The sequence below is a fragment of the Drosophila teissieri genome, chromosome 2R (assembly GCF_016746235.2).
Source record: "Drosophila teissieri strain GT53w chromosome 2R, Prin_Dtei_1.1, whole genome shotgun sequence".
Taxonomy (NCBI): domain Eukaryota; kingdom Metazoa; phylum Arthropoda; class Insecta; order Diptera; family Drosophilidae; genus Drosophila; species Drosophila teissieri.
Genome location: NC_053030.1, coordinates 8,554,014 through 8,566,471, shown reverse-complemented (window position 1 = coordinate 8,566,471; position 12,458 = coordinate 8,554,014). Strand labels below are relative to the sequence as shown.

General features: G+C 36.5%; 1 protein-coding gene across 14 annotated transcripts in view; it reads left to right on the top strand.

Moving 5' to 3' along the window:
- Positions 1 to 12,458, top strand: part of LOC122614172 (longitudinals lacking protein, isoforms F/I/K/T) — a 61,762-nt gene that overhangs the window by 21,624 nt on the left and 27,680 nt on the right. For 3 of the 14 annotated variants that reach the window (XM_043788689.1, XM_043788672.1, XM_043788673.1), the window contains exon 6: positions 11,958 to 12,299. The exons of 8 other annotated variants lie outside the window; for them this stretch is intronic. In XM_043788689.1, coding sequence (XP_043644624.1) covers positions 11,958 to 12,299 — 342 coding nt within the window. Of the gene's footprint in view, positions 1 to 991; positions 2,612 to 2,859; positions 3,029 to 6,124; positions 6,339 to 6,497; positions 9,542 to 11,957; positions 12,300 to 12,458 lie in introns of those variants that run through there. 3 more of the 14 variants (XM_043788685.1, XM_043788687.1, XM_043788678.1) reach the window with 3 other exon arrangements.

Here is a 12,458-nt window from a genome sequence, read left to right as displayed (position 1 = left end):
ACATAAAACATCCTTATTCTAGTTAAGAAACGTTGTTTAATCTCGCTCTATTGTTCTGTGTCTCTGCTAAGTCAATATCTGAAGTTAAATATATGTGTACGAATATTTATTGAAATGAAAGTTGATTTTTTATCACCGATATAAATTTTTGAATAATGTATTTTTTAGAGCCAATGATGTCAGAATTACCTTTGGAGACCAACCACACCAGACCTCAGAAAACATTTATTACCGTGTTTAGTACAACCCCTTTAGGAAAAATATAAAAATCAAAATGTTTGATAAAAATTCAATTGAATAATTTAAAACAAAGTTTTAAACTTTTAGGTTTTTAGTTAATTCAAAAGGTTTAACCTTAAATTAAAAGTTTTGTTTACTATTGCTAACCATTTTATCCAATAAGTATTTGATATTCTTATAAATAGTTCTTTTAATCTTATTTTTTGTATTTTTGTTATAGAAAGTATTTAAATGTATTTATTTTAATTATTGTTTTTCTTGACAATTGTTTAGAGTAGCTTCTCCAGTAGTTTATGTTGAAAAAGAATTTGTATCATTATGTAAACTTGATTTAGACATTGAATTGTATAATTTGTATTAGTTTTCCTTCAACTTCTCAAAACAAAAGCAACAAAAGTTAACATTTAAGTTTAGTTTAAGTTAAGTTCATAAACAAAATTGAAAGCGAAAATTTGAGTCTTGTTTATGGCAATTACAATTAAGCATAATTCTGGACCTTGTTTATGATTTTTCACACATGTTTCTTTTTATTTTCTTTTCATTTTCATTTCATACAACCCCACAAAACATCAAAACCAAAAACCAATCAAATCAAATCGAATCGAAACGACTTTAATCTTCCCAAATCACAAATAATCAAACCCAAATCGACATCATCACCAAAACCACACAAATACACACCATTCACATCACATCACACCACACCACTAACCACCGATCGTCGGGATTCGATTTGGTTCGAACCCAACAGACCTGAAGTACGACTACAAGCACAGCGTTTTTGGCAGCGATGATGCGGATCAGGATCAAGACAAGGAGCGTTTCCACTGTGCTGTCTGCAACAAGAGTTATCTCCGCAAGCGCCATCTGCAGCGCCACATGCGCGACGAATGCATCGGCATTCCGCCGCGATTCAATTGCGAGTTTTGCAGCTCTCGATTCCGTCGCAAGTACCACATGGTGCGCCACTTGGTCTCCAAGCACGGCATTCCGCCGGCAATTGCACAGATGACAACGGGCAGTGGTTCGCGTTCCTCTCTCGGCTGCTCGCTAGACCTAAAGTCCGGCGGCGGTCTAGCCGGTCTTCAGCAGATGGGTGGTAGCGGCGGAGGAGGCTCCACCGGTGACTGTGGGGCTAGTGTGGGCAGTGCTGGATCCCATAATGGCTGCGAGAGTCCCATACCAGAGAACCTTTCGCTGCGCAAGGAGAACTACGAAAACGAGAATCTGTCGGGCTCGCGATGCACTTCGCCACTGCCACCGCACATCATGCCGATACCCACGTATGGGTTGACAGGTGCCATCACTGCCATTTCTGCCGCAGCAGCCGTGGTCGAGGAGCAAGCAGCCGCAGCAGCAGCAGCAGCCGCCATCGCTGAGGCCCAAGCCAAGAACAACAATGAATCCGGAGGAGGACGACCCGAGGACGCAGATGATGACGAAGCGTTGGCCGCACAAGTCGAGGCTGCTGCAGCTCTTGGCATCAAGCCGGAACCGGTGACGCCCAGCAAGGTGCAGCACCTGATGAACGAGGAGTGGAACATGAAGCTGGGCCTACAGATCATATCGAATTCATTGCTCAAGGAGCGATTGATGAACACGATGCCATTTGCTTATAACAATAACTAAGCTCTTTCTAGCTATTTATATTATTTATTGAAACCAAAAGAATCTCTCAATTTTTTCATTTGTCAAGAGCCAAGGCTCTGCGTATTTGCATACTGTATTCTTACGTTTTTGCCCCAAGCCCCCTTTTACTCTATGTATTGCCCTGTACGAGAATCTCAAACGTAGACATTCCATTTTGAAGATAATTTTAATTATGTATTTTTGTGAGTCGCCCCTAGACAAAATGTGTCTTAAAATTTGTCAATATTACAGTGTTGAATCATCCAACGGATCTTTCCTAAGACGAACGATAACTAACTCGAACCGTCACGAATTTCTATACATATAAGACGCTTTTCAGCATGACAGGGATGGGATTACTTTGCCCAAAAAGAGTCCAGCATCTAAACTATTTGTTAGTCATTTAAGATGTAACCAAAAAAGTCAAGAGAGAATATCAAATCTTTTACTACAAGTTGAGTAATTTCAATTTGATTTAATCCAAAAAACGCAAAATACTCAACTGACCACCTAACTCTCCTCTTACGAATAGAGGAAGCCATGCAGGTTGATTTATACATGTAACGCACTTATTCCAAATGATATGCCACCAAAATGTACGACCTAGTTAAGTTATTGCTATACTATACATTTCTAGCATGTATACCTAATTTTAAAACCTAATTTATCCAAAGTCAAAACGAAACAAAAATGAGAATTATATTTTAATTGAATAAATTACGAAAACACCAAATACACCAAATATACTATATTTATGTATTCAATTCAATTGCAGCAATCGAAAGTTTTATTTTTATAGCCTTTTCTCATTCCCAATTTACCATCGCCACCACTTCATCCTTTGTTCATACCCCACGATCCATCAATGTTTTTGTTTTCGTGTATGTTTTTGTTTTCCATCCCCCCATGTGTTCAGTGTTGTCATCTTTTTTTGCTCCGGAAATTGTGCGAATTTTCACTAACCTATTTTTATTACTAAATTTCTTTTAGATGTCTCTACAAACAAAACTGTTGTACTACCCCACTACTCCATCTACCACTACTACTCCAATATCTACTACCTACTATCACATACTACTATCTATGAAGCCGACCGAACCGTATCTTGTCCTGGAAAACTCGACTGTCTGCTGCAGCGCAACGATCTGCAAGAAACAAAGTCTGTCACAGTATTATATACCATACATATTTTCTTATATATATACTCTATGATATATATCTTAGTTCTGTGTAAAATCTTGCCTCGAATTGTTTTTGTCTGGGTTTCAACTTGATCTACACGTACATACGGTGCGATACAGTGCGTTTCGGGATGGTACTAAAGTAAAATATAGCTGAATTGTGTCAATTTCAATTGCAATGCCTTTTGATTGTTTTGAAGTTCCGATGCGCACTATATCGCCCTATAAGCATGTTCTCAGCATAGTTCGTGTCTATTTTCCACTTTCTTGCTTGGGTTCTCTCATGTGTCTGCTTTTTGTGTCTCAAATGCGTGTGCGTTTTTTTGGCGAGTGTATGGGCGTGTGCGTCCTTGGAGCTTTTTGTGTGGTTTTTCCAATTCCAATTCCTAGTCTTAATCTTTCTCTATTTGATAATATATTTGTGTCTCCTTCAATGAAATGTTTGCAAAACCAAAATAAATTACTTAACACTTGATGTTTTTTCTCACACAGACTTTTTTCTAGTATCTAAGACGGTTCAACTTGGGTTTTTTTTTTACGAATATATATTAATTATGGGCTAAACTTTTCTAATTCTAAGAAATCTCGATGTTTACATATATATTTTTTTATTTTCCCGTCAAAATAGTTATAAACCTTTTGTTTTTGGAATGCTTGACATGTTTTTTAAGTCGTAATTATTATGAGTTTTTATTTAATATTTACATATGATTTTTTCCTGATTTTTTTGTAGCTTAGCAAATTTGACTTGCTCAAAAAGTACAGAAATCGAAATGTGTAAAGAAGAGTCCATCCAATACAGATACAGATATCAAAAATATACAGTCACAGTCAGTCATACACGATCAGGAAACGTATCATTCTATATCAACTATCAAGCAATCAACCAATCAACCAATTCAACTCGATCACTTTCACCCACTCACTTACCCATCCGTCTTCGTGTGCCCCTCTCTCCGCCCCGCACCCACATCTACATTGCAGATTTCGTACTAACCTGGTATCAGCACGCCTGCGATCAGTGCGGCAAGTCGTACAAGACCCGCAAGAGTCTCAGTCGCCATCGACGGTTCGAGTGCCGCTTCACCACCGAAAGACCCATCTTCCAGTGCCCCAGCTGCAATTATGCGGCCAAGAGGAGCGACAACCTAACCAAGCACATCAAGACCCACTTTGCCAAAATGAAAAAGGACTTCCTGCCGCTGGCCTTTCAGATGCAGGCCTCCACGGGAATAGCCACCAAATGGGAGGCCACCGCATAGGGGGATGATGGTCCCCAAACACCATATTATCTGCATCTCTAATCCAGTCCTTGAAGTTCAGTTCCATACAAATTCAGTTCTTATAACAAAGCCCAACCAACCAACCAACCAACCAGGACAGACTGCAATGATCTACTGAGCTCGCCCAGGAGCTCATTTGCTTATCGAACGGCAGCGGAAAAAACTTATTTCAGCTTTCACTTTGTTTTTTATGTATGGTAAACACGATTTGCATAAATTTGGTTAATTTATGTAGATGGCATACAAAGGCGGGCAGCAACCAAGCGACCAACCAACAAACCAAGCAACCTGCCTGCTTAAAATTCAAATCATTGCAGTCGACTTGTGTGGGTTCTTATTTAACATTCGTAGTTTAGACTTAAGTTAAGCGCAGAAATTTTCGCAATCATAACTTATGCTTCAGCTAGTCTGGCTTTTTCCTAAGTTAATTTAAGTTTCAAATTGGTAGTCTTTAGTTGATAGTCCACTAAGCCAAAAAGTCCAAAGAGAAAACGTGAACGAAACTAAGTCAGGGAGGGGATGAACTACTGAGAGTAGTTCGGGGTCGGCGACCCGCACACTTTGCATTCCTAAGAAAAGAAACCAAAAAAACCAAAACCAAAAACGAAAAGATATAGTCTAGTTTGTAGTTAAGAGAGGCCATGCCAAATCAGCGAAATTCCAATTTAAAAAACGAAAATCAATTAACACTAAACTTTTGTGGATTAAGTTCATAAAATCTAAGTTCCTTTGCTAGCTAGGATTATGACTAACAGATAGGATAACAGACAAGGATCTCAAATGAATACAAATGAAACGCAACCAACAGTACAAGTACAACAAACAATTAACTAAAACTATTAACTAAACAGCCGCAAACACATAGTTCAAATGTATAACAAGCATATATTTACAGAGCAGTCAAAGAAGAAAGGAATAACTTAAAGCCCAAGTCTTAAGCAGTTACTATATATTTTGTGAACCGTTGATGAATGTGAATCGAATTTTGTGAACACACGAGTAAAACAAGCGAAAATGATATTTAGCTAGCGACTTAAGTCATTTGAACGTATATATATTATACATTTATAAGCAAAATGCCACTATTTTTATATGTCAGAGCCATAACTAAGTATTTTTTATATGCATATATATAAATATGAATATTTTTGTAACTCGAATAAAATTGTATTGATCAAGAAACCGTTTGTATATCTAGTGGGTTGCTCTCTCCTCGTCTCTCTGCCGTCCAGTTTACTAAACATGTTTCATTGCAGACCCATGTCAAGCATCACCATCATATGCATCAACTTCAGTCAAGATCAGTCATCATCCCACAGCGCTCATTCAAACAAAAAACAAATCAATCAATAAAAAAGCAAACCCAGCAAAAAATAAAACCAAGCCAATCTGCAACTACTGCTGCTAGCTCTGCTCACGCTTCACCATGCCACGCCCACACAAAATACAAAAAATTTAAATCAAGCAAACCACCCCGCAACACACACTAACTGTAAATATCACCAATGTATTACTATTACTATTACTATTTTTAATTTATAATACTCAGTGCAAAAGTTAACGTTACCAAATTCGTTCTATTTACGAACAAAATTGTTTACGAACTCTAAAATATCTAAAATCGTTTTTCCTACTGAAATCTTGTTACTTTTTCAAAACGAAATATGTGCTCTAGTTGTGTAAGACAGATTTGTTTTGCCAATGGCAAAATCCAATGGATCATCCCGACACTCATGAAATGTATCTCTCTTTCTTCTCCTTCTATACAAATGCTAAACATCTAATTTGTAGCTCCAAGCAGCTATGTATCCAACTCGAGCCAAACTCCACCGCCAGTTGGTGGCTCATCGGCCAGTTCGGCGCAAGCCCTGATCCGCGACTACTGGTACGAGCTCAAGTTCTCCGATCTGTTCAAGTTCATAAATCCCGACGGACGTTACCAGTGCCCGAGATTCAATTGCCTGAAGAGCTACAAGGACGCCAGCTCGCTGCAACGACATATCAGGTGAGTGTCCATATAGTCAGTTGGATCTGTGGATCTATAGTCCTCGATCTGTGGTCGGTCTGTCTGATGATATTGTGATACCAATTCTGATACTGATACTGATACCTGTCTATCTCTGCCTCTCTCTCTATATTTATGCGATGACTCCGTGTTCCCCAGATATGAATGTGGTGGACAGAAAAAATTTCGCTGTCTGATGTGCGGCAAAGCATTTTCACAAAGCTCCCACCTAAAGCGACACCTTGAGAGCGGTGTCTGTGTCAAATATTACTTATGAGATAATGTTTTCTTTAAAATCAAATAGAATAAGCGTTATCCCAATAGGCAGAAGATCAACTGATCTGATGATCGACTTGAAATGATGAACATGAACATGATTATATACACGTATATTAGACACACACACACACAAACACACGCAATACTGCAACACAACAACAAACAATGAGAACAAACAAAAGGATATATAGAACAATTAGATAAAACCAAGAACAATTACAAATAACAAACAACAAAACGAATTTATTGGATGCCACATCATTTATAAAGAAAATGGATAAACAAAAAAAAAACCAACCAATCTATATATATAGTATATATGATGAGAATTATTGTTGAAACTGAGCATTAATGAAACAAACGGAATACTTAGTTAAAGAGCAAGTGAAAAACGAAATATTTAACAAGCTAGAACAACAATATATACACATATATTAAATGCAGTCAGTGAACATTTTATAGGATTTTAGTAAAATGTAAAACCAGATAAAAAACCTAAGAAAAGAAACAAAAAAAAAAGAAACTAAACTAAGTAATAGAACAGAGAGGCAAACAAACAAAAGTTAAAGAACAAAACATAAAAAATTAAAGAAAACATAAAACAAAACATACACGCAAGGAAGCTAAGAGCAAAACAATTTTAGTCAAACTAACCAAAACTACGTAATTTTAGTTAAAATATATAAATAATATAGAAACTAAACCAAGCAAAACTTAGTGAAATTAACAAATGAGAGAAATGCATATACATATAACAACCGACAAATGGAAAGAGGATAGAACAAAACAGAACAGAAACAGAACAAAAATAACAGAAATGCATATAACAAAACGTACTGTGTTTATTTGTTGCCAAATATATATCTATTATATATATTTCTAATATATAATATAATTAATACGATTCTTGTTATGCCACACAACCACGAAATTAACTAAACCTGAAATGCGAGTGGATGACATCAAAAACAATAAGAGCAGAGCAAGAAGATCATCAAAAGATAACTAAATGTTATTATGTTATTGTTTAAGTTGTTATTATGCCAGGTACACAGACACACCAACACACACGCTGCTTACGTACAGTGATACTTCTGGAGTGAAGAAACCAGTGTCCAGATAGAGGCCCCACTGTATGTATCCAGCAAGTAATACACTTTAAGTCTCATAGAGTCAACTTTGGTTAGGCATCACGAGTGTTTAGCAGAGGCAGATGGTCGAAAGGGATTGCAGGAAGATTTGTTACATGGTTCCAAGAACAACAAAATAGTAAAGAGAGTTTATATACATATATACAAAACATATACATATGAGGAAACAACCACATCTACATAAAAATATACACATATAGAACTATATATAATGCTATATTAGCAAAAATGTTGTCTGTTGAACAAAGAGGATATTAAGGAAACGGAAATTGTTAGTCAGTGACGAGGATTAGATGTTGGTAACGTGTACTCACATCGCCAAAAGTAATTGTATTTGTATGATATAGGTGCGTGTATGTGTGTGTGGGTGTGTGCGTAGCCTTGTGCGAGTGTGTGTGCCAATCGGTCAAAGGATTTTTTACCAGAGAAAAGAAAAAAAAAATATGAAGAAATAGAACATTTTGTGCCATTAGAAATTCTCCACCAAAACTGAAAGTAAAATTCAATGCTGCTTTAGAGACGACGACGATGAAGAAGCCATAGAAGAGATCGAACAATATACTCATACATGATAAATGTATATGTGAACCAATATGATTTGTTGTTGCATTCGAAGATGAAAATCGATTCTGTTGACAAGTGTAATTTATAGTACATTTTTGTTGTGAGTTCAAAGATTGAGTCTAGTGAAATTTTTGACGGCAGAAGTGACAACTAAATGCTACGAGAGTGCCATTATCAAACAAATTTTTAATATATATATATAAATGATAAATGATAAATGATAAATTATTGAAATTATACGGAATACATATATATAACCTAAGCAGGAGGCAACTAAACATAATTTCTAGTTAGGAACGCAGTAAGGAAGCAGGAGGAGCGCAAGAAATATATTGTTTGTTGCTTGTTGATTGTTAATTTTTGGGTTGCAGAAAATAAACCTAAGCATATATGCAAGACACATGTATATGACAGTACAATAAACAAATAAAATAAAAATACAGAATATAGAGAACAAACAGAACAGCAATAGAAACCTACCTATATGAACTCGAATGAACTAGACAAATTATACACAGTATAAAGGAAGCTAAAAACGAATGAAAATCAATTATAGTGAAGTACTAACTGCAGATTAAGACCGATTTGACACTAATCCAAACTCGCAACCGACCGATCTGCCTAAAAAAAATGATTAATTCTTAGTAATATTGGAAGAGAAATCCTTCGTTTTGGCAACTATCCTTGCAGCCTTCGGTTGGTCCGATTTGTGAGTTTAGTGTCAATTATCGGTATTAGCACATGTTCACCTCCTCCCCCGTAATTAACTAATACCAAAGGCAAAATTTTGATTGATTTACTTCAATTTGGTTAGATAATTTTGCCACAAGTGCAATACTTCAAAAGTTTGTTGACAATTTGTCTTGTGCGGCTATTTGCCAAAGTCAATTTTTGAAATGAATAGTCTAAAGAACCATTTTGTAACCGAAAACCACAAATCCAACCTCCAAGCGAACAAGACAAATTGTTGGACTCTTTGAAGGAATAGAAGAAATATTGCTTTCAAATTAGTAAAAATTTAATTGAGAATTATTCGCTTTACTTGTATGAATAATGTTTTTTGTTAAACTAATTTACTAAGACCTTGTTGCGAGTAGCTAAATTATTATTATTATTTTTGCTGTTAAAGTTTAGATAAAGGGAATGAAACATGGAATGTTTCGCAATAACTTTTTTGTTAAATCGTTTTTCTTTAAATTAGTTATAACACTGTTTTAATATTATTATTACATATACAAACATATATCGTTTCACATTAATTTAACCAGAGAACTCTTTATGTTTTAACTTTTGTTATATTGTTAATTAATATTTATTGACTAAGAGCAGAAAACCGTTTGCAAAAAACCATAAAAAAATTAGAGTTAACTATGTAAGTTACAAAATAATGAACAAAATATACTCCAAAGAAACCAACCAAAAATATATATATATACACACATATATACAAGGACATATACATATACCAATATATATATATTTTAGACAAAAACTGAACAAAGCAAACACAGCAACCAGACAAGAAAACGTTTTAGTAAAAGTGTATTTGGAACAAAGAAATTGCCATAACAGTCTAAAATGATTAACGGATATATATATAAATATATATATATATATATTATATATATAATCAAACCAAAAACAATAATTACCAGAACAAGAAGAACCGTAAGAAAAGTTTAATTGTAACGAAAGTTGTTTATTTTTTGTAGCGTAATATTTAACAACAATGAAACCGAGTAAATTGATAAATGATATATACATATATTTATTGTTAACGAAACCACGGATAAGGCGAAATTATGAAACAAATTTATACAACATGAATAATAAGAAAACGTAAACAGAGAAAAAGCAAGAAAACTTTCATTGACGAAGCTGATATTGTTAGTACCTTAAAACCATGGAATAAAACAAAAACCAATTAATAATTATTAATAATTATAATAACAAGCGGTAGGATTAAACAATGAGAAAAACACAAAAACCAGATTTGATGTAACCAAAACCAAGCTAAGGCCATTTGAGATTATGTTTTAATTTTTCGAGAAACCATTTAACCCCGAAAATTGTTATTTTTGCGAAAACTGAACAAATGGCATTATATATGGAATCGTTTATATACACATTGTTTGAAGAAAGTGGTAACAGAAAAACCAACAACAAGAATAATAAAGATTGATATTGAAATGTTGAAACCCCAAAATAACAGAATCAAGCACCTTAATAATTGTTACTGGGCAGTTTGGGGGTCGCCACGCTGTATTTGTTTGCCTGAACTAATCCATTTTCCTACTTACAGATGAACTATCTATCTCGAAGGTTCAAGAGTCAGGTCAATGGTTTGTTCCTAAGGAGAACATAAACCATTGCTACCGTTACGCCATAGTAGACGGTACTACCTGCAGCTGTGGGCCAAGTCATTGCCTCAAATTAAAAGCAAGTTCTAGATTTTATTTTTAATTGAAACAAAGAATATATTAAAGAATGAAGAGAAAGAAATAATGGTAAGATTGGATTTCTCCTTTTGTTTAAGCTTAGATTGTAATTTTCCTCTAGCTACCGATGTAACTTTCTGCTGCAGTAACTATCTATCGCTTCGCAATTGAACTGGTAGTTGGTTATACAAAACATGCATACATATATCATACATATAGCATTCTCCATCAGTCCCCAAGTGTTATTTGATTTCGCGTCCAAAAAATGTTCACTTTGTATATTAGAAATTCGCTAACCTATTTCGTTTCTTTCTCGTAACTCTTTTAGAGAACTCCTGGACGATATCCGTGAAATCGGTCACCTCGCTGAACAATGTCTCGCCGTCCAACAACTCGCACATTTGTCCACGCTGCGAAAAGGCCTACACCTACAAGAAGAATCTCTCCAGGCACCTCCGCTACGAGTGTGGTCAGCTGCCCACGGAGAAGTGTCGCCATTGCTCCTACGTGGCGCGCTACAAGCACAGTCTTAACATGCACGTAAAGACGCAGCATCCGGAGCACTTTAGTGATACTTCTGTGGGTTCTGTGGGAACGAGCGATGGGGCCAGGGATAGACGGGGAGTCTCCTTGGCGAGTCGATCACTAGTTCGTGGTCTCTTCGATTCGGCGAAGGGGGGAAAGTTCCTTGATTACCTTAATAACTAGTTTTAGATCCGATCTCGAGCAGGTAAGTTGAGAAGGGGGAAGAGGGGACGCGACCAGAGCCCACTTCTAATGATAATAAAAATGCCTTTGTAACCAAAATTGAAACGTGTCATTATTGAATTCTTCTGTAGTCCTTAAGTTAGTTAAGCCTTATTAGGGGCGCGGTTTTTATTCATTTTTTTGGCTGTGGTATTTTGTTTGTCCTTGGTTCTCATTTAATTGTGCTGTACAGCAAACACAACCCACCAACACACACCTATACATAAAGCTTTAAGTTTAAGAAAATAGCTTAAGAACTAAAACGAATACGGAACCCGAAGTTTGTTTGCTTGTTTTCACCAAGTTTAGATGTAATAAACAAAAAACAAAAAGTTCAACAGGATACTATTAGTGACAGGAGCTGAGCTTAACTACTTCCACTAAGCGGTAAACTCTTGCAACCCAACCTCTTACTAACCACTATTCGTTCGACTCTGCAGCATCCAAGCAGGACAAGGGCGAGCAGACCGAAGGAGCACAGGATGAATTCGAGCTGGACGACTGCCTGCTGGAAAGCAACGACATAGTCATCACCCAGAACAAGGATGGATTCGTGCTGCACGTGAAGAAGCTGGGCAACATTACGGCTGCCAAGCTGGAGGAGAACCAGGCGGTGGCACAGCAACAGGCCCAAGCGGCAGTTACTGTCACCGGACCGGCTGGACAACCCACGCCCACAATCACGGAACTCTTGAACGCCGCCGCCGCTTCGCATTCGGAACCCAAACCCACCCTGACCACTCTGACCAGCACGCCCATTAAGTTGCCGTCATCGGAATGCGGTAAGTCCACAACCTGACTAGCCAACCAACCGTGTAATTGTAATAATCGAGAAACACTAGAAGATTGCCACATTATTTAACCAAATGAGACTTAGTACTACTAAGTAGTAGTGTTTGAATAACTACAGTTTTCTTGAAGATAAATAACAACTTTAGAAA